The sequence below is a fragment of the Mesoplodon bidens genome (genome assembly GCF_964165515.1).
Source record: "Mesoplodon bidens genome assembly, chromosome: 6".
Lineage (NCBI taxonomy): Eukaryota > Metazoa > Chordata > Mammalia > Artiodactyla > Ziphiidae > Mesoplodon > Mesoplodon bidens.
Genome location: NC_138162.1, coordinates 59015685 through 59039450, shown reverse-complemented (window position 1 = coordinate 59039450; position 23766 = coordinate 59015685). Strand labels below are relative to the sequence as shown.

General features: G+C 37.7%; 1 protein-coding gene across 3 annotated transcripts in view; it reads right to left on the bottom strand.

The window, feature by feature from the left end:
- MLLT3 (MLLT3 super elongation complex subunit) overlaps positions 1 to 23766 on the bottom strand; it is a 253030-nt gene that overhangs the window by 13841 nt on the left and 215423 nt on the right. For 2 of the 3 annotated variants that reach the window (XM_081236798.1, XM_081236799.1), the window contains exons 6-9: positions 6927 to 7002; positions 5016 to 5145; positions 2094 to 2193; positions 803 to 877 (exon numbers count right to left, since the gene is read on the bottom strand). In XM_081236798.1, coding sequence (XP_081092924.1) covers positions 803 to 877; positions 2094 to 2193; positions 5016 to 5145; positions 6927 to 7002 — 381 coding nt within the window. The remainder of the gene's footprint in view (positions 1 to 802; positions 878 to 2093; positions 2194 to 5015; positions 5146 to 6926; positions 7003 to 23766) is intronic. The other variant, XM_081236800.1, reaches the window with a different exon arrangement.

Below are 23766 nucleotides of genomic sequence, written 5' to 3'. Positions count from 1 at the left end.
GACCTCCTTATTAGGCTTTTAGGTGTATGGAGAAAATGACATATAACTGAGTATTCCTGACAGATTGATGATTCACATGTGTGAAGCTACATTTGTCAAATAAACATATGCCAAGGAACTAGGGGTATGCTATTTAATTGGATAAAGTAATTTTTACCCTTTCTAGATAGATGATACCATTTGTTTTTGTTTTCATTCTGCTAGACAGGTTAATAAAAAAAAGTCTGACAAAGACTCTAAACCTTTCCCTGAAACCAGGGCCAGCTCAAGACTGCCCGTCAGGAAGGGATTAGGGGCAGTTCTGTCTGCAGGGCAAGACGGGGGCTTGTTGGAGCTGCATTTATTTAGCAAGCATAGTCTTAACCCTGACTGGAAAATATGCTGAAGGAGACTACTGTGGGGTGCAAAAGCACACCCTAATGTCCTTCACTCCTGGCACTGCCACTGCCCAGGAAGTACCCTAATTGTAATATACCACCCACTGGAAGCAGAAATTAGGCCTATATAGGTTTAAACTGGATATAAAAATATATTCGAGGTCTGAATGCTATTCTTTTGCCAGCTCATACTGAAGCACACACTTATACATATAAGAAACCCAAGTAATCTAGTTAGCCAGCCCCGGGCTCTTCTCAACTGAGTGGCAGTGATGGTTATGCCCATTGTCCTCACTTTCCCCTGAAACACCTGACTTGGAGCCACACTGGAGGTGAGAGCTGGCTGGGCCATGGGCATGGCTGGCACTGGAGGTGGGGAAGCACATGGACTTCGGGGAGTTAGGATAAGGAAGAAGAATGCACACCTCCTTGAATGGCCAGTCTGTAATGGATGATGAGGTTGGGCCTGCAGTCACAAAGAAATTGCAGTTGAACTGTAACTGGTGAGGTAAAGAACACTGATATTATTTCTACTTAATAATGCAGGCTTTAAGTTGTAGATAAACTTTATAAATGAGGAATTTTAAATTTTGAGAGATTTTTGCTTATGCTTTACACAAAATTTAAAATGAAAAAGGCTTCAGCTATAAAATCACAGTTTCCCCATAAAACAAAGACCACAAATTCAAGGGCAAGTCTATTTAAAAATCACAGGTAGGACACCTGTGAGACAGAATAATTTTACAAAACCACATTTCCTTTATTTTCAAGTTAACATTCATACAGTAACTTGAATTAAGCAATTATTGTAGAGGTCATGTGGAATCTGTCTAAACAAAGAAATAAGAATAACATGGTAATAGAGTATCAACTCAATGCATAAAGACGGTATTACAATACTTGAAAATAGTTTAATTTAGGAAGTATTTAAAATAATCATTTGTTTAACAAAAGCTCTTCATCACAGCTTTTGAGGTTCTGCCTAGACCTTATCCAAATAACTATATTCTGAGTTGATTATCAAATTCACAAGCTGTCCTTTACCTTGATTTATAACAGCAATGATAATGACCACTGTTTACTGTGTATTTTATAAACTATTCCTTACAATCCCAAGTGATAATCCTTTTTCCTGGATGAGCACACAGAGGCAGAACACCTATAATAATAACCATCTATCATTATCATCAACTGTTTGCCAAGAAGGTATGAACAATGCCTCATGCCCTTTACATATATTTTTTGTCATCCTCCCAGTAACCAGCAAGGTAGATATTAATATCCCCATTTACAAATGAGGAAACTGAGGCTAAGTTAAAAGTTATTTTCCCACCAATAAATTACTGTAAATTAGTAAAACAAAGAACCAGGCTTTATGTAAGCTCCAAAAGTCATATTCTTTCTTATTCACTTAACAGCCTACTTACAACTGAGGGGGAAAATATACAGAGATCAAGAGTAAATGGGCAACACTTTTTGTCACCATCCCGTCCTGCATCTAATTAATTAACCCATCCAATGGAACATACTTTTCATGACAACAGAAGTTCTTTTACCCTCACCATGTGTTTATTCCTAAGGCTGTAGATTCCCACTTATTTGCTATCAAGAGGGACTTTGTTTAAAACTCAAGGGGTGAAAAGTTTTGCGTGCTTAGTAAAAATGATCAACCTCTAGCTCTGCAGAATCTTAAGAAGTGCAAACCCAGCAACTTACCTGGTTGTTGTTGGTTTTTAATAAGGGTGGTGGCGGTTCGTGATGTAGGGGTGAGGAAGCAGAACTGCTTTCACTATCACTGCCATCACTTAAGCTAACTCTGAAAAGAAACAAAGTCATGCGTCATTACAGACAGTTCCTGAAATATCCAAAGAATTAAGCGCAGAGAGTAAGGAATCCAAACACTAGTCACTGTGAATTTGTCTTAACTCATATAACCGCTGCCACGTATTGGCGTTTTACTTTGTATCTGGAATAGGGTTAAGTGTTTTACCCACGACTTCTCATTTACTAATCCCCATTTCACAGATGAGGAAACTGAGACCTAGAAGGACTACTAGGTCACTCACCTAGCGTCACAGAGGTAAGACTGGAAGTTATAGGATTCAAACCCAAGCAATGGGACCTGAAGCTGCTGCCCAGCCAGTATATCTTACTGGCTTCATTTATTCATTCATCTCCCTGTTCCAGCTCCATCCACCTACTATCATAAGCATGTCACCCAAGCTTGCAGGTTAGCAAAATTAGACAGTTCACAGGTTACTACCTTTTTCTCCTTTCCCCCAGCCTATTTGCTACAGGTGAAATTTTTACAAATATGGCTAAAATACAGGCTGCAGGAGTGGAAATAACTGCTAAGAAGAATGCAGACCACAGCCCTGCAGGACTGACAGCTCAGGGTGACATCTGAGAATGGGATGTGTGAAGCCCAATACGATAGAGCCAACACCAATCATTTCCATAGTGTAATGATACAAAGCTGACCCTAGCTCTGATACAACAATTCATTGGAAATATACCACAGCAACATGAAGAGACAGCGTGTTTGGGATAACTGCTTTAGAAAAATACAATATCTTTCAACAATAAAAGACAATAAAAATATCACCTCCTCCCCAATTTTTTCCTTTTCAGAACAAAATGGAATTTTCTTTTAGCCAGAATAGAAGATATTTCTTCATTCTACTCTGTTGAATGTACGCCCTCTTCTAGAAATGTCCTTCAGTGTTTGCTCCCTCTCCTTGGTTATATAGTAACCTAATATAATATTCTTCTCAGAAACAGAAGATGCTTTAGAAATCAGGATAGTTTTTCTTTTGCTCTAAATAGGCAATCACATTCCAGCTCTATAATATATTCAGAGAGACAAGATACAAGACAGGAAATGAAAAGGATACACTGGGACATCCTTTTAGCAAAAACTGATGGAACTTGTTTTTCTTAACTAAATTGCATTAATGAAGTGTTCAGTTGAAGCACTGCTTTAAAATGCTGCTTGACTGAAGTGGAAGGCTGAGTATTTAAACTGATTAAACAGTTGAGACTTCACAAGTGCGATGAAGATCAAATGTTATGCTGGTGGGGACTGTGCTAACAGCACATGTCAGGAGGGGAGAAAAGCCTTTCCAACAACTGTGCATCGCACCAGCCAACTCACAAACGTGTATCATCTGACACGTATTGACTCAGGGGATGGGGCAGGAAGCGGGCAGGCCACAGCTCATCACAGAATACCGAGATCTTCTATGTAACAATAACTTGGGAAAGTGTCTAAATAAATGTCTAAGCGTCATGCATTTCTCACCAGCTACATGTAAGAGCAGCCAGTGGTCAGGATGTTGGTTGTTATAAAGATGCTCCTCACCTACAAGTTTCAGTCCATTTTCAGGATTTTTTTTGCCCTATCAGTTTCCTTCTTGTCAGATTAAAGACTTCTAAAGGGAAACGTTATAAGGCCAAGGCCATAAGGTTCCTTATTTTCTCTGATTTAAAAGGAATACAGATGGGTGAGTTTGGGAGACAAGGCAGAGAAAGAGATATTGAGTACGGCCATAAGGAAGAATCGCTGAGAGATTTGATAGGGCATATACTCTATGGAGCCTCTTCTCAAAGGACACGAAGGAATCACCAATTAGCAAACATATGCTCTGACCAGTATGGGTTAAGATCGCATTCTTTATAGGAATTTTAGGGTAATAGATAATGGGAAAAGATTTAAGGCAATATATTATAAATGTAATTTTTAAGTTCAAATAGATTCATACTTTTTCTACTCAAAACGCATTAAAGTAAGCATGCCTATTTGTTTTCCTCATGATAAAGAAATGAAATCCTCAAGGCAATTTCAAGTTGACTATTAATTATAAGTGACATGAATTACCATCTTATAATGTAGAATTATGCCTCACCGCATTAAAGCTACTTAAGGAACCTAACTGTCAGCACACTTAAAAGGAATTTATTTTCTGGAAAACACACAGGTGATCCTAGTTTTAATTAGGTCTCACACACATAATTCATTGAGGCCAATTATGCATTTCTAACTACAAACAGCAAACACAGTTCCTCAGATTCTGAGCTACCTACAGCAATGGATCTACACAAATTCTTCAAATGAAAGCAGAGTTAATTTCAGCAGCCAGTCCTGCCACCTTGGCATTTACTTTGAAGAGCAAAGACTTTTACTAGGACTTCTTCCCTGTAAAATTTATGGAGGAAAAGCCTCTCCTTTCTGAGAAAAAAGAATAAATAGTTCCCTGGAGAAGTTGCGTAAGCATGCCAAGGTACTGCAACTTAAAAAATGAATGTGACCGGGCTTCCCTGGTGGCGCAGTGGTTGAGAGTCCGCCTGCCGATGCAGGGGAGACGGGTTTGTGCCCCGGTCCGGGAAGATCCCACGTGCCGCGGAGTAGCTGGGCCCGTGAGCCATGGCCGCTGAGCCTGCATGTCCGGAGCCTGTGCTCCGCAACGGGAGAGGCCACAACAGTGAGAGGCCCGCGTACCGCAAAAAAAAAAAAAAAGAATGCGACCATTTACTGCCATTGTTTTTGGTGTTTCACACTTTTGCTGTGGTTATACTATTAAGCGGAGTGAAAACGTATGATTCCGTTACAGGTAACCTCATTCCTTCCAAGACACTCACCTGCGACTTCGGCTGCCTCCTCTATTTACAGGTCTCTCCATTTCGGAGTCATTGTCATTATCCTCTGCCTCATCTGATTCTTCCTCATTGTCATCGGAATGCAGATCTTTCATTATAGACCTTAAAGGACCTAAGTAATGACAACGAACCACAGGCAATCAAACACACTTAGCCACATCAGATACAGAGGAATGTTCACCAGCACAGAGCACTGGTTTAAAATTACCACTATCATATATATTTATACAATTTACATGACAAATTTGGTAGTTTCTGGAATGCAACCTCTGCCAAAACACTATTGCTTTCATAACAGATGCCCGAAAATGTTCTTTAGAAAATCTCTATTTCCTAGGGATATTTTTCTATGCATTTTTTTCCCTAAGAAAAATCACACCTAAAAGGAAAGATCTGTTAGTAAATTGAATGTTTTGTTAGGTTAATCCGTGTATTGAAAAGTTGAGACTAATAAATCACCATGGTTGTAACTTGTTCTTAGCAATGCAGCCTTTGTGTGGTAGTTTTTGATCTATTAAGGTTTAGCTGTTCCTTTTATTTCAAGGTCAATTTCAGGTCAAGCAAGCATTTTAGTCAAGTTCAGATTATAAAGTATTTCAATTCCATGGTGTAATGTCCTATCTCTGATTTTATATTGATCTTGGACACAAGGTCTTGTTGCAACAATTTTGTGTAGCCAATTTTATTTTACTTTTTAAGAAATTCCTAGCAAAATACTGGCATGTATTTACATAAATAAGACCATGTAATAAATCAGGTGCCCAGAATATTCAAAAGAGTATCCAGTATTAGATGGGAGAGAAAAATCAATTCAGATTATTCTAGAATTGAAAAAAAAAACAGAAAAAAATGCATAGTGTAGCTTATTTTCGCCGTACTACTCTAAATGTGATGAAAACAAAATAGATATTTCTAATCTTAACAGAAGAGATTGTAAAGGCAATCAAGAAAGTGAGAGAGGCACTTTCATTCTGGATTAGCCAATTCCTAAAGTCTAATCTGTGATAGGACTATCTGAGCTATCATTAACTCACTTCTAAAATAAGTATTGACTCTCTGTAATCTCACATTCTGCAAAACCCAAATTTCTCTGCTTTTGTAATGGGCCTTTATCTTTGGAAGTCAGTGGAACAAAAACTTTGAACACCCAAAATGAACAGTGTCTTATTTTTTCCTGGAAGCTTAGCCTTAGCCTGAACACACACAACAATTTAATCCTTTTCAAAACATACAAGGCCATCAGGAATTCAGCGTGGTCAATGAAAAAGGCAGTGTGTGACACGATGCTCAGAAACAAATTATTTCTTGACACTATCTCACTTTTCATGTTAAAAAAACCAACCAAACAAACAGAAAAAAGGAGCCCACATTTGAAGAGTTTCCACACATGAAAAAGTGGAACATATATTTAGTTAATGTTCCAGTTAAAATTTTTTAATTAAATTTCTTTAGTTTGAGTTGAGTAGAAGAAAATATATTTTAAAGACAGCAAATTAACACTCACCAAAGAAAAAGGTCTACTAATCTGTAGAAAAATAATAAAATGAAAGATGTCCAGGAGGGAGACTAAAAACCTATTTCTCTCTGTCAAAGTCTCTCAAGTCCAGCTTTTGCTATTGTATTTCCTTTGGGAACTCCCTGGAATGGGCTGTCTCTACAATCCCTTTGTAAAATGGGACTCTGATGGCAGGGACTGGAAAAAGGGGAATTTCTAAAGGTCGGCCTCATACAACAGAACAATACTCAAGTGCATTCCTAGGGGAAATAAATACAACTGCATAAAAGCCAAGTTATCATTCAAATAAAAAAACAGTAGAAAATAGGCCATAAATCAACTCATTAAGATGTTATATGAGAAAAATGTCTCCTAGTTGGCCCAGGAGATGTGGATACCTTGTTGCCTGGTCTGGGATGGTGTGAAGCTGGAGCTGGAGCTGGAGCTGGAACTGGCAGGACTGGGTTGTTCAGACTTGAAAGAAGAAAAAGTTATCATCAATAAATGTACAGGACACTACATGTCTAAAATTAAAACCACTATTGTTGCTCAAACATACTTTACCCCACAGAAACAGTCTGACACTGTGTAAGAAAAATGACTATAAATTGTCTTATGTCGAAAACACTAACACAGAGAGTCAGTGTCCTTTTCATTTTGCCCATCATATTTTTATTAGATGCAGAAACAAGTATAAAAACTCAGGGATAAAGAGGGAAACACCTGGGTGTTATACGAGGCAAGAACCTGGCTTTGATTCCACTCCTATGTTTACTGCTCTCCGGATCTCTTTCTGAAAGATACCTTGATTACCCTTTCTGCAATGTTTGATTGACTCAACTAGTTAAAACATAGTGGTAATGAGGCCAAGGTCATTAGTTCAATCACATTATGAGTCAGTTAATTTCACTCTGGTCCAAGGCCATGACCCAACCCTAACCCCATTCATCCAGTTCACAAATAGGAGACCTGGCCAAGTCCCACAAATGAGTCAGGGGAAAATGTTCCCACTACTTAAAAAAACAAAAAACAAAAATCAAAAAAACATCCTTTAATTCCACAGCACACTGATGCAGGGAAAGAGCATCATATACACACTCCACTCTCTTACTCTCAATGCATTCCCTTCATCCTTCAGTACCCAGAATAAATTTCCACATCCTCCTTGACCCATCAACTCAGAGTTCTCGTCCTTCCCCAAACCCACTGAAAATATGGATCATCTGTTTGCTTAGAAGGTATGCAGCAGTATCATTCTACCTCCGATGTGTATGTCTTTTCTTTCTAGTAGCCTGCGAGCACTTGAAAAAGCAAGGATTGGGGCATTTGTCTTGTGCTGCTTGTTATTCCCTCGTACAGCAACATGCATTGCATACAGCAGGCACTCTCTTATCTGTGACTGGCGGCACATTAGGTCCTCTGGTCCACCATCTGCCAGTTTTTTTGGGTTTTTTTTTGTGTGTGGTATGCGGGCCTCTCACTGCTGTGCCCTCTCCCGTTGTGAAGCACAGGCTCTGGACGCACAGGCTCAACGGCCATGGCTCACGGGCCCAGCCACTCTGCAGCATGTGGGATCCTCCCGGACCGGGGCACGAACCCGTGTCCCCTGCATCGGCAGGCGGACTCTCAACCACTGCGCCACCAGGGAAGCCCCCCTCTGCCAGTTTTTATGAGACTTTATAGTAGGTAAAGATGGGAAGGGAAAACACATGGACAGAACTGTGCAGAGAAATTGATTATGCCATCCACACATTTGTGTTTTTTTTTTTTTTTTTTTTTTTTGCGGTATGTGGGCCCCTCACTGCCGTGGCCTCTCCCGTCGCGAAGCACAGACTCCGGACGCGCAGGCCCAGCAGCCATGGCTCACGGGCCCAGCCGCTCCGCGGCATGTGGGATCTTCCCAGACTGGGGCATGAACCCGTGTCCCCTGCATCGGCAGGCGGACTCTCAACCACTGCACCACCAGGGAAGCCCCACACATTTGAATTGTACATATTTAAGGCCCAATTTAGTTTAAAATAACTTAATGTTGATATATTTGGTTGAAAGAGTGGACCATTTCTATTCCATTTCTAATGTGCTCATAGTTTCAACTACATACTCATGTTTTGGTTTTTTAAATTAATTAATTAATTTATTTCTGGCTGCGTCGGGTCTTCGTTTCTGCGCCCGGGCTTTCTCTAGTTGCAGCCAGTGGGGGCTACTCTGCTGCAGTGCGTGGGCTTCTCACTGCTGTGGCTTCTCTTGCTGTGGAGCACGGGCTCTAGGTGCATGGGCTTCAGTAGCTGTGGCACGTGGGCTCAACAGTTGTGGCCTGCGGGCTAGAGCGCAGGTTCAGTAGTTGTGGCACATAGGCTCAGTAGTTGTGGCTCGCGGGCCCTAGAGCACAGGCTCAGTAGTTGTGGCGCACGGGCTTAGTTGCTCGGCAGCATGTGGGATCTTCCTGGACCATGTGCCCTGTATTGGCAGGCGGATTCTTAACCACTGTGCTATCAGGAAAGTCCCCATAATCATGAGAAACATTTGAGGTCTTCTCATGGACAGGAAACATCTTTCTACTTTTCTCAGTGGGTGACTACGTTTATCACGGCCACGTGGAGGACTAACAAACAGCACAATCAGAAGCCACTCCATGAGGATGAGAATCTCAGTTCAGCTCGTATTACAGTTTCTCACCCCTGACTTTTTCATCTCCCCTCTCAGCACTGAACCCACTACACCCCCCTCTCCAAGCAACACCAAGCTCCACAGACTCAGACACAAGGAAGCACTTTCAGGCATTCCTAATGCACACTTCACATCCCCAGGCTGGATGGGAAAACAGGTGTCAGTAATCTACCACTCACCCTGCAGGAAAAGAGCCAGACGGGATCTCTAATGAGCAGCAGGCGGCCCACCAACCCATCACCACTGCAAGATTTCCTTGAGATTTGCAGTACAATGTCCTACACATTGCTGTTTGCGGCCCACAAAGGAGAGCTGGTGGACAAGGACAGAGGCCTGTGGGAGGTACTCTTCATTTCTGTCAAGTGGCTTTTCCACTGTCCAGTCACTGTGGTGAGTCACACAACTGAAAGGGCACGCAGTCAGCAGCGATGTGCAATGCCCAGCTGCAAAACATTTCTCCCGTGGTCCACAGAGCACTCCCTTTCCTCTCGAAGTTGCTCTTTTCAGCCATGAAAAGTGTCTGCAAATGATATTATTTTGATAGCTCTGGAAACCATTTGGGAGCCAAAAAAGAGGTTTCCTTATAGTGAGCAGAGAGAGCTCTAATCCCCATCCTGCCTGGCCAGTATGCGTCACACTGGACTTAAAGGAGCTGTTCTGCCAGAGCTATTTGCTGAGAGTGACATTGATTAGGATCAAGAGGATGGTGGCCATCTCTCCAACTACCCCATGCTAAATGTGACCCATCTGTCTCAAGCATCATGCCAATGCCCGAACCAAATCTGGAGGCAACCTTCTTTTAGTTTCTTAACCATAAACAAGGTTAATAATGCCACAGTTGCTAACCATCAGGAAACTGGCAAACAGTAAAAAACGCAATACAACAGGAGAAAAAGGCTTTCTATGCAATGTTTATCATTAACACCCTGACTCTTCCACCAAACATTCGAGCAGGCTTATGATAGAAGACACATTCATTCAATGAGAATATTAAAATGGAAAGTTGAAAGCAACAGAAGTGGATGGAGGAGGATAAAGTGTTGAATGATGGGCAGAAAATTCCAATGTCCAGGAAGCTTTTTGCAATCAGGACAAGGACTTGTAGAATTTGAGAGCTATGGAGACCTTTGAGATGATTAAAAGGAGTGATTCTCATACTTTCTTGAGCATTAGAGAATCAACTGGAAGACCTGTTAAAATGCACACCCACCCAGGGTTTCTGGTTCTCTAAGTCTGGGATAGTGATGAGAACCTGGATCTCTTACAAGTTCCTAGGTGATGCTGATGCTGCTGTTCTGAGGGTCAACCAGACTTTTGAGAACCACTGACCAAAGACTCAGAGATTCATAGCTGTGAATTTTCATCAGAATCAGCTGGGTGGATTCTACACAAGAGGAGATTCTGATTCAATGTTTGGTGGGGTGGGGTGTGGATGCCAGGCATGTTTGTATTTTAAAAGTTCAACAAATGATATTAATGAACACCACTGATATTAAGTTGATCACTTCTCTTTTTATACAGGCCAAAACCATGTTTTTGAAAGAATCTTAATTTTAAGAAAGCATAAGAGTTTGCATCATGAGAAAAAATAGAAACTTACTGCTCTATCCGGAGGTAGTATCCCTGCATACTCTTCCAAGTATTTGGCAAGAAAGCACCCTGACAGAACATGGTTACCAGTAAATAAAAACATTTATGAAGCATGTACAATTGTGTTTTAGTGGATGGACCTTAAACTAACCTAAGCTGACCAGGACAAAATTCAACTAGATGTTAACTGCTCAAAAAGCCACTCTGCTACTAGATGAGGCTGACACAGCCCTAGATTTTATCAAGTCCAACAAAACAGAGCTGCAGCTCACTTTAAGTTTGTATTTTTCAAAAAAAAAAAAATCAGATTTACCCCCCAAAAATACAAGTCAAGGATGACTATATAAACTAGGTAAGGTTGTGTGCTTTACAAAAAATATTCACCATAAACAGGGCTAGATTAAGATTTGTATAGGCCCTAAGGATTGAAGAGATTATGGTATCTTCCTTTTCCCTCCCTAGGTATGCCAAAAACTAAGTGCAGGGAATTCCAATGAGGTTCTGAATTTTCCCTTAATTTAAGACTTGTTTTTGAATATCAAAATTCTGCTCACTAAAAGAAATTTTTTGCTTCTTTTTGCTGATGCCCTAAGCACATGTTTAGCTGATTTACTGAGTAATCACACACTAGACATGAAGTTTCTTTAAATGGTGTGCTCCACAGTGACAAAACTATAGGCTTAAGAATCTCAAATCTATTGCTCACTAATATATGTTTTTGGGAAGAACGCTTAAGCATTAGTTTCCTCATAGAGTGAGGGCACTGAACCTCACGTAGAAGCGATAATGTTAAGTTGATATAATAAAGTAAAAACTCCTAGCCCACTGCTGTTACAATGGCAGCTAATCAATACTTAGTTGCTCCTATTATTTACAATAGATCACAAACTCCTCTACTGCCTAAAATAAGATATACCTTTACTACCAAGACAATGGGCCTACCAAGATTTGCAATGCAATCTTCAACATTAAATGGCTATGCAAAATCATTTTGTAATGGATTTTCTACAGAGGATTATTTCTGTCCAAGACAAATAAGAAAAACTGCATGTTTACAACTCCTAGAAGTTAAGTGCTTTAAACAAGAACACCTGTCAAGGTAGGTCACATGACAGGACTTATAAAATCTGCCATTGTTCCTTAAACTGGGAGCAGACTTCCTTAGGTAATCAGAAGGCAGAATTTCCATCTTTTCTAATGGGCAACTATATTTATGAACAAAACTTCAACTTGATCTTTAAAACAATAAAAATAAAGAAAAGGGGGGAGAATTATATATACCTTTCTTCAGGAGAAAGGAAGAGAATGCCGTGTAACTAGTTAAATTATTTTAGACTGCTACCTTTTTTTCACAAATTTCTATTTTGTTTAGAAAATGAAAACACATACCCTGCGATAAAGATCATCTTTTCTTTGCACAAATATTCAGAAAGACTGTGTCAAGGATGAGTACTAATCAAAGAAGAAAATACAAATGTCATACACTTTTAAAAGACTAATTCATGATGGATATTAACTAAATTTATGTAGCAATCATTTCACAATACATTCATGTATCCAATCATTATGTTATATACCTTAACGTAATACAATGTTATATGTCAATTATATCTCAACAAAACTGAAAGAAAGAGACTACCTTGGACTTCCCTGGTGGCACAGTGGATGGGAGCCCCCCTGCCAATGCAGGGGACACGGGTTCAATCCCTGGTCTGGGAGGATCCCACATGCAGCTCAAGCAACTAAGCCCACGAGCCACAACTGCTGAGCTGGTGTGCCACAACTGCCTGCACACCTGCAGCCCGCATGCCTGGAGCCCGTGCTCTGCAGCGGGAGAGGCCACTGCAATGGGAGGCCCGCATGCCACAGCGAGGAGTGCCCGCCCACCCCCCCCCACCCCCCCCCCACCCCCCCCCCCGCTCACCGTGGCTGGGGAGGGCCCATGTGCAGCAGCGAAGACCCATCGCAGCCAGGAATGGATAAATAAATAAATGAATTTATAAGAAAAAAAAAGAGAGACTACATCATTTAGTTTCTCTACTATAAGAAACTGAAGATAATCCAACTCAACTTTCAAATATACATTTGATTTTAAAGAAAAATGACCTATAACATCCGTTCTATACAACTGTGTAAATGTTCTTCATCCTATGAACACACTCTTACCAATTTCTGTTAATAGGTAATATATTGTGATAGCTATGTCAATTAAAGGTAAGGTCGAAGTTAAGCAAGGAAATAAGTATTAAAAGTTATAAAATAACACTTAAATTTAACAAGGTCAACGCAAGAGTGAATTGTCAAAAGGCTAGAAACAAGAGAACTTTTATTTTTATTTGGTTTTACATTAATAACTCGAAATAAACATGCTAAAAGAACAAAACCTTATTATATAGAAAGGTATATGAGAATAAGATTGGAAAAATCAGTCAATAACTCTAACCTCTTAATGTATCTTTGTGTAGCTCTATCATAGTCTTTATTTCATATGATCTGCCATGAGAAAGGCAAGTAAGTACTATGGACTACACGTGCCCCCACCCCAAGAAATCATATATTGACGTCCTAACCCCCATGTGATGGTATTTAGATATGCAGTCTTTGGGAGTAATCAGGTTTAGATGAAGTCATAAGGGTGGGGCTCTCATGATGGGATTAGTGCTCTTATTTAGACAAGACACCAGAGAACTTGCTTCCTCCTTCACCCCTCCCATGTGAAGACACAGTGAGAAGGTGGCCAGCTGCAAGCCAAAAAAAAGAACCCTCACAGGGAAACCAAATCAGCCAGCACCTTGATTTTGGATTTCCCAGTGTCCATAAATAAATATATAAATAAATGCCTGTTACTTAAACTACCCAGTCTATGGTACCTTGTTATGGCAGCCAGAGCTGACTAAAATAGAACACATTTTTTAATCTCCATTTTACCGATGATGAAACTGAAGCAAAATAAAATTAAGTGGCCAGTGGGTAATATTTATTAAGTGACCGGTGAGATGGTACAGAAAAACCCGAACAAACGTTTTGGCCAGCCCAATAGGAGGATTACAACCAAGTTTTGTGACTTCTAATCCAGTGCTCATTCTACTACACCTATTGACCTTGAAAAAGTGCTATCAATTTAAAGCAGGGTCCTGAACACACTAACACCCTTTTATAACACTAGTGTCAGGGAACAAAGTTTTCTATGTCACTGTGAAACTGAATATTCTTCTGTCTAAGGGACATCTTGTGATCAGCACCCAAAGCAAACCAGTGGTAAGACAAAACACTTCATCCCTGGGTCTGAATGTGTCTGTATCAACTGCTTCTAACATTCGTCCAATCAATACTACAATGTATTTTGGCTATTCACCTCTCTAGTACAGTAAGTTTTGTTTTTTTTAAAAAAAGCAAGTAAGTTTCTCCTCTGAATTTTCCTGATCCTCTGGACATTGGCAGTGATCAAGAGGACCAGCAAGCACATCAGGCAACACACTAAACTCATTTAGTTTATTTGCCTTCAAGGGTGATCTACTCTCTATTCCCAACCCTTCTATACAATTCCCATAAACTCCAGGGGTAAAAACAAAAAAAAAACAGAAAAACAAAACGGAATTAATGCTTTAAGTAACCTGTCAACAACTCTTTCTTTGAAAACAAGGTTTAATTGGAGAAAGGACACTGGAATAGGAAGCTGGAACCATTATTGCTAATTACTCAGGTCTGTGACCACACGGACCACACGGAAGAAACCACATCTCTCTTTGGCGAATCCTCTCCATTTGTAAGTATTATGACAACTTGAGTGAACCTGATGTTACATTATAAGTGTATTTAGTCTCTTGGGCCCTTGTATTATCAAAAGCTATTGTTATACCCATCATTTGCCTGTAAAAGAGCAAGATCCTAAGACTTAACCCTCCCCATTGGTTAGCAAAAGAGGAAAGATCTTTATTTCTGTTATATTTTCAATTTACAGACAAAATTATCCTGGGTGCCAAGATAATTGGCTTTATATTGAGGTGCCTCTGTTTTTACAATTGCATTTGCTTTCTTCGTTATTATCGTCATCTTCACTATTATTATTAAATGCTGTCATCATTTTGTTCTCCCTGTCTGAGAACACAAAATCCCATTAGGAAACGAAATGGCCTTGGGGAACAAGGGTCTATAAATCTTTCCATAAGACCCTTTTCCACACTTAGGGATGGCTATAATTTTCTTTTAGCTTCCTCTCTTTTAAACAGAGGAGCCTCAAGTCTTTTATCTCTCATCACCAGTTGTACTTTGAAGGCTGCTACTGACTATTGTGGCCAGAACATGTGATCTTTCAAAAAAAATCCAGTTGCTGCAAGATGGTGCATGTGCCAGATGTGTTCTGAAAATCGCTCACTTGTTAAGAGCTTTAGGAATGAGAAATCATCTGGAAACAGACCATTTACAGTTGTACCACCTATAAGCATGTTACTATTCCTTGAGCAAAGACTGTGCACACAGAAGTTGAGTTTCACAACTGGCCATTAAATATACCACTTGGTTGTAATGTTAGAGACTTATCTTTTAACTGGTCTCTTTTTCTCTTTTGTGTGTTTTGAGGGCAGAGGAAGAAAAAAGTTACAAGTGAGAGGGTTTAGAGCTGTAATGCCTCACAAAAGAGAAATAGGAAGAAAAAGAGTTTCCTGATAGAACTGCCCCATAACTAACTGCTACTGAAGCTGACCAATGAGCATCAAAACACCACTGCTCATCAGTTAACAATAAGATCCCTTAACTGTTGTCAGAACTACTATTCAGTTACTTGTGAAATAACCCACCTGTGTAGCTCACAAGACACTTGAAATAATGAAAAAGTATTAGTGGATTCTCTCTCTATATAAGGGCAGTGTTGAATTGAACAAAGTCCTAAAAGTACGTTATATGTGGTTATAACTCTCAGTTTGGGATTATAAAATTTTAAATATTAAATTAAACAGAATAAATTCAGAGTATCATAAACATGGCAATTAATTGAAATGAAGTAAAACACAGATACATGTAAAGAGATCTTGACAAGATATTTAACTGCATTTCCTTATTAACTTTAGACCTTTTTAAAAATGGCTTACTTAAAAATGGTCATAGAGTATTCGACTGACACCAATAGAATCTTTATAGACTTACACAAATGTCAAGAAGTTTTATTAATTTTAATCTTTCGACTATCTTAGAGAATTTCCCCCATTAAATGTGAAGCTTAGATTTACTACCATAGCAGCAGCATCAAGAGTTCATTTTATTCACTAAACTCTTATTTCCATGGTACTTGGACTTCCAAAATAACCAAAACCCACTGGGAAAAAAGTATTGATTTAAAACTAGCCAATCATCATCAGGTTAAAAATGCAACACTTCTGATGATCAGTCTAGACAACAAAGATTGTTAATAGTTGCAAGGACTGTTTCTTTACAAGCCTTGTATCTTCCTAATTAGAATAACAGTGCATTTTTCAGGTAACATACTGGAGCCCTTTCTTCTGGATGAGAGGGCCTCAAAGTTCCTTGGGTGTGGATATGCACATATATGTTCACAAAAATGTGTGTAAGGTAATACATAGGGGTAAAAGAAAATAGAACCTTTACTCATGTTTATTTTCTGTCTTTTCCTTTTAAATTTTCAAATTTTTGTATATGCTTTCTTGTACATAACATGTTAATATGGCTATTACTATAAGTATAATTTGGAAATATACATATATTGGGGATATACGTTTGTTAAAACAAATGAGTTAAAAGTCTACAGATAATTATCAGTTTTAATTCTGTAATTTACCTGCTCAAATCTTAATTATATGACATAGATTTTAAATTCTGGAGTGACATGTGCTAAACATATAAGGCAGCATCATTACAATTTACTCAGGGACTGTCCAGATTTTTGTACTTTATGCTCAAAATTGACTTTAGAGCTTAAAATTTTAATTTTTAAGTTAAACGAAAATACTTTAACAGAGTTCCTTAACAAATAAGAGGTAACCCAAACTTATTTAAAAGATAAAGTGCACATAAATTTTCTTAAAATAATAGCCCAACAAAAAATACTTTACATAACCTCCTTCTCCCCTGAAATTTGAAATTATCTTCATTGCGGCTCTACTTGAAACTCTCATTTTACAGTGTGTGCTGAAAATTACACAATTTAAGTTACACAATTTATTAAGTGAAACTGAAAAGTTTATAAACAGTCTAACATCTAAATATGTTATACTTGCATTCACTTCTATTAAAATGTTAAGTACTAACAAAACGTTTATAAAAATAAAACTATTTTTAAAAATTCCCTTCTATCTTAATGAAAATAAACTAAAAGAGTAAAAACAGCACATTTAAGAGACTGTTCTCATGTGAAAACATTAGGAGGTGAATTTTTTGTTCTCAATGTACCCCTTAAAAAACGTGGTATTTAGAATCAACACATTCCCTATTAGTAATATTAGATTCTTGTCAAGAATAGGAGGAATGTTACTGCTTATAAGGCTCTAAAGGGACCTACATTTCCATGCACACATCTTATATAAGCCTAACAGTTGCTTTTCTTCATAAATCAATCTATTGTTGCACTTCATAATGAGAAGGCAGATTTACTGCCTTTTACCGCCTTTTCTCACCATCAGAAAGATGCCTATTTGGGTAATAGAACATTTCTCTTCTTCAAGGGTGTTTGCCATTAGGGAGGCAGGGGCAAGAACCTTTAACATCTGCTCCCTTCAAATGAATGACACCTCTAGTTCTCACAGCCGGAATGCTGAAAAGCAAATGCTGGTATGTTGATAAAAATTCTCTAACTTGAAAAAGCACAACACTTGAAATACACTGAAGACATACACATCTCTAAAACACGCATTTGGGATTTGAGGGTTATACTGTAAAAACGGTAAAACATATCAGTTTGATTGCTAACATTATAATGCAAATGCCATGAAATCATCATCATAGTTAGAACAATAGGAGTTTCGAATAAAGACCTTTGATTCCATCATCTTGAATTTTCTCTAACTCTGAAAACAAACCTGAAGTATTGGCAAGTGAGACTTCAACCATTTGTCATCTCAGTATTGTGTGGTAATAACAAAAGAGTTTATAATATAGCCTTACATTCTTCTGTTGTTATTTACTTAATTTATTCTTCCCTCAGGGAGAAATATTGAAGAATTGTAAACTTTAGATTTCAATTTAAAAACAAGAGAAAGGCACTTGTCAGCATCTAATTCCTAACCATCTGCCTTTTAAAAATACACAAACATGTACTCACCCACTCACTCTAGTTAGGCTAAACATTCTTAGCAAGTAAGTAGATCTTGATGGATCTAAATAGAAGTTTCAGCAATCATAGTTCTACTTTTGGAAACACAGCTATCTTTAAACAGGCATCATGATTCCTACTAGCAAATGCAATCGACCATAAATTAAAAGCAAACAGACACCATCCAAAACAAGTAAATAAAGTGAGGCAGGTATTGGATTCAAGGGAGAACCTCCATTTTTGAAGAAAACTAAATTATGTCTTCTGTCCATGAATATGGAGTATTGCCTAGTGAGCTAACACTTGTTGTTACTTTGGGCTATCTTTTGTCACTTAAGCAATGCTTTCTGACAGTTTTACAGGCTGTTATCCCAAGGACTTCAGTATTTATGGCCTTTATTCACTTGGGCTTTCTGCTCTCATCCACTGATTACTAATCACTAAATAGATTTTTTTTTTTTATGGGACTGAAATTAGCTCAAAGGATGTCCTTCGACAATGGCAGCTCAGGACAGTACCGGCTAAAGGACTTCTCCTGGCCTCTTCCTTGCTCTCCTCAATTTTCTCTTCCTTACAGACAAGTTAATGAGGGTTCAGATCCACGCTGTTCAATTAGATCAACAGCACAAGTGATTTACAGCATTCTTAGAGCATGGTTTAGAACCGTTTGTGAATTGATCCTCAGAAGCTCATTCAATTTCAATACCTCAAGGATGATTTAAAGACCTAAACTTGTTTTTAATCTTCATGAAACAAGAGCATTTCCTACTCATAGAATCATTATTCAGGAAAAGCTACAAACCTTACATACATACAGTATTTATACAGCTACAAATTCCACAAACCTTAGTATACACAAGCATGCATGAATGTTTCAAAGATATATATTATATTTTAAAACTTCGGCACATTTAGTTCACAATATGGCATTCAAATTTCTTCCTATCTAGTAAAGGCTACTTACTACCTTTTTGTCTGCTCTACTTAAAAGAACCAAGTGCTGAAAAGCAAGTAGAAAACACAGACTCTTCTTTCCACTTAATTGCATTTGACTTAAAACATCTCCTAAGAGATTGGTTTTCATCTTATGAACATTGTGAAATGTGTAATAGATCACGTCCTCTTTACCAGCTGGCTGCTGGAAGCTTGGAAGTCAAATTACTCTGGAAAATAGTGTTTTCTTATAAACTAAAACTCTGAAAGAAAACTAGAAATATTGATATTATTACTCTCATAAACTTCTGGATGAACTGAGCAAATTGCACAATTCCTTGAGTGTGTGCTAAGCAATGAGGTGGGGTGGGGAGTGGAGAAGGGAGAGGGGAGAAACTAGCTTTGAAGGAGCACTAAAGCTCCACTTACTGCTCTACAATACAATTTACTAAATACGACTCTTCCAGAAATTAAAGGGATTATTATGATCAGCTTCTGTTTTCTCTGAAATTATGCTGGAATGAAAACATTTAAAAAAGGAAATGTTGTTTTAAAAAAAAGTTTCTTAAGCCTTTAGATATCTCCATGTCTGGATAAAAACAATGTGTTCTACCACATCAGAAAAACAATGTTAACTTATTGAGTTTAGTATTTACATGAAATTACTTTGCCCATTTATATATAACATTAACTATTTGGACATCAAGTAACTGCATTTAGTTTATAGACACCCATATGGTAAATTCTCCTTGAATATGGTTCCAGGAAAATTTATTTCTGCCAATAAATGTTCATGCTTTCTGACATTCCAAATATAAAAGTATGTAACTCTCATATTTCTCTAGGAAAATTTGCCTAACTCTGAACAAATGCTATGTTCTTTAAATTTTGTTACTACTTATCTTAGTTTATATTTGTCACATATATTAATCCGTAAGCCTAATTCCATTCAAACTGTCATACAGTATGATTGTTAAAGAAATTAAAAATTAAATACATGTACTTGTGTAAGAATTTATATACTCATAAATTTTAAGAAAATAAGTCAGTTTCTCTAGGATTATCAAAACAATATTAAGGAAACAACATTTTAACATGCAATTAAATGATAGCTAATTTGTATCAAATACTCTAGCAGTTAGATGACAAGGGGTGTCCTGTTATTTTTTCGTAAGTTAAAAACAGTACACTGCTTTTACATCTAAAAATATGTGAATGGGGAAAGAAAAACATTTTGGGTGTATGGCTTTGTAGAATACGATAAGCTATATAATTATGAAAAAAATGGAAGAATAGTATTATTCTTTTCTAAATGAAAAGATTCATTTCAGATTAGTAAGATATTTATGTCTAGTCCTTAGCTTCTCTAAAAAAATAAAAGTCTACAATATAATAATCATGAATAGAAAAAACTTCAATTTCTTTAATATGTGTTTTAGTAATTCCTGGGTAGATAAAATATGTGTAAATGCTTCAAAGTCAGAGAAGGGTATCTTTTTTTTCTTCCTACCTTAAATCACATCAGGGCTCCATTATAAAGTGAAGTATTATAAAATCATACCTCCTATTTTATAAACATTTTCTCTAATTTTTCTTAATTAGATCATAGCATGCTACCTGCAAATTAGTGATCTAAAACTGAATTCTTCTATAAATCGAAACCCTGTAGTTCTTTTACTCATCTCACCACCCTCACCCCCCCCACCCTCCCTTTCATTACCTTGTAGAACATCCTAGAAGCTATCTTTCCTATGAAGTTACTGCTCACAATAAATAAACTTTACATACAGCTGGCCTTTAAAAATCAGAAATACAGCAAGCAAAGAAATCATCCTCACCTCTTTTAAAAGGAAACAGAGTAGCCCTCAGGAAAACAGAAGTGCCCCAAAGTTCACGTGTGTCAGCAAGGAGTTGAGAGCTGTTAAGAATGATCCTCTTGAAAAGAAAGAAGTCTCCTTAGGCACCCACATGTATATTTAGATTAGATTGGCAGTTTAAATGACAGCAAACACATGGTCATGACTTCCCGATTGCTCACTTGTCCAACACATACACACGGGCTAATCAGAAGCAAACATCCACTCCGAACTGTTTTAGAAACTAGCTTCTTCCATCTGATATGACCGTATGTGTGGTAAGCATACATTCTGCTAGAGAGATCAGATGTCAAACACTTAACTGTCTCTCCTAGTATACCCGGACCTTGAATCACATTGCTTTAGTTTTCCAGGACATTTCTCTAAAGTTAAGTCTGACTTATCAACTTAAGTCAGTTGAGTAAACTCCCTGCTCTATGTAACCTGCACAGTTTTATGAAGTACATATTTCTTTTATAAAGAAATAGCCATGTGAAGGTTCCAGGATCTATTTGTCTTAGGAGTATTTTAACTGTAAGACCTGACTATCCTATCAGTGATAGCACACACTTCTAGTCCGTAAACAGGGCAAAGTCACTACAGAGGATCACATTTGCTTGTGCAAATAAAGAGTGGTAGAGTTAAAAGGTAGAGATACCAAACATGAACTTTAAGCTCCTATTCATTACTGGGCCACTAGTAACATTTTCCAGTAAATAACACACACACACACACGGCACTATTTGGAGACAGCTATGAACTACACCTATAACACTGTAGTGTTGTGTATATATATATGTTTATATCATACGTGTTGTATATATGCACATATATTGAGATTCATACATATTAAGATGTGTTAGCAAATGAGATGCAAATAGCCAAATACCCTGTGATAGAAGGACAGGTTACAAAAAATGGTAAACAATTTTGCACTTAGCTCTAACGTCAAATACTTTGAAAACTCAAGATTAATATGAGGGTGTAGGTGAAAGAGTGGAATAATAAAATGACTTGGGGCTCTGGGTCTGGAAACGTCAGACCTGGCTTGAATTCTGATTCTACCACTTTTTTTTGCTGTGTGACCTAAGCCAAGTCATATTCTCTCGCCAGGTCTCAGCTTCTTCATCTCTAAAGTGGGGAAATGGAATTAATAACAGTACTAGTTCATATAGTTAGTATGAGAATGTAGATAATGCAAGCAAAGTGTTTAGGACAGAGCATGGAATAAATGATGACTATTATTTAGCTACTACTATCATCAAGAAGAACCGTGAAAGTCTGATATGAGAAAAGTCATGTCTGAGTCCATATGGCTTGTCCACCTTCTCCCCCTATGATAGTCTTCCCTGAAATATATTTGACACTTCAAGAAATAAGGCAACCTCCTTCAACTGATCCAAAATCTATTTTCCCTCAAACTTCTCTTGGAGCAGGGAGCTGATAAAATGCCTCATTCAATGCCTGGTGTATAAGACATCCTAGAAAGGACGTCTATACAAACAGCCTAAGAAAGATGAGAATTAAAACGTGATAGTTAATCTAAACATAAATCACCTACAGGAAAGTAATAACTACTGATCAAGTAACTCACTGGTCAAGTAATAATTAAGAATTCACAGAAAAAATAAAGTAAAACTCATTTAGGGCATCCCACTGATTGAGATCCAGAAGGTTTTCCTCCTATGCAAAAATGTGGGGCTCCAAGAGTCTCAATAAAAAGATCCATTTAAAGAAAATACAAATACCATGATATGTTCTTGATATTTCATCTCAATTTCATAGACATATACACTTCTGTCATATGTTAACTTGTCTTAGTAGTAAAAAGACAAAAACAGATGGATTCTGATGGTTTAATGGCAGAAATATTTGTCCTGTGGTTTTTGCTACTTTATAAAAATATTAGAAAGGAATTCAGAAGTGGGGTGAAACCTCAAAGTTAATTGAATCTCCTTTATGTTGTCTGACAAATTAAGATTGCGAGTAGCCTTTATTATAGAACATCTGCTCATGTGGTATCATCAATGTCAAGTTATTTCCCTTTTTTCTTTAAAACCACAATCACTACATGAAGTTCTTGCACTCCTCATAAGAGGTTTTGTTATATACTCAAGTAAGCAAATTTGAGGTATTTGAGAAATAAGATTATTTCCAATGTTAATGCTCTCCAAAGACTTGTTTTTAATGTTCATCTGTACCTATCATTAAAATGTAACCTAAAACAATTATCATCAATAGGATGCAGGTGTTGGATAATTATATTAGTATCAATACTACAGGCAAATTAAGATTTCTTCCCATGTGATGGAGTTCTGATAAATATCAATTCCTTGGTTTACTGAATCCTGAAGATCAAAAGGCCCTGCATATGGCACTAATAAATCAAATAGAGTCATCAAATCTACAGTCTGTTTTCTTTGGCTAAAACTGCAAAGTTTTACTCACAGAGCCTTATCTACTGCTAAAAATTCTCTGCCAAACCAAATTTAGCTTACCAAGAGTACAGAAAATATACCACTCCCCAGCTGCACCCTCCTGGGTGGGGCTTTTGAAGTTCAGGGATACTATTGTGTGGTGATCTAGAATATCTGGTCTTTTCCTCTCCCTTGTTTTTTTACATCTCACAATCAACTAAAAACTCATCTGGCAAGTAAAAAGTTACCTCTAGATTCAGACTGGAAAGTTACAAAATACTTTGACTTATTAACAAAACCAAACATAAATAAAGGTACTAAATAAAATTTCTAAGTTATGATTAACATATACACCCTAAAAATACTAAACTATCTCACAAAACTTTTTTCTCACTCAGATACCAGTAACAATTCCTGATGTTGGGAATTCTACAAAGGTATTTATAGTCTAAGTAATCACTTTGTCATAAACTGACCCTAAACTTTGTGTGATAGCGGTGTTACTTGAAAGAGA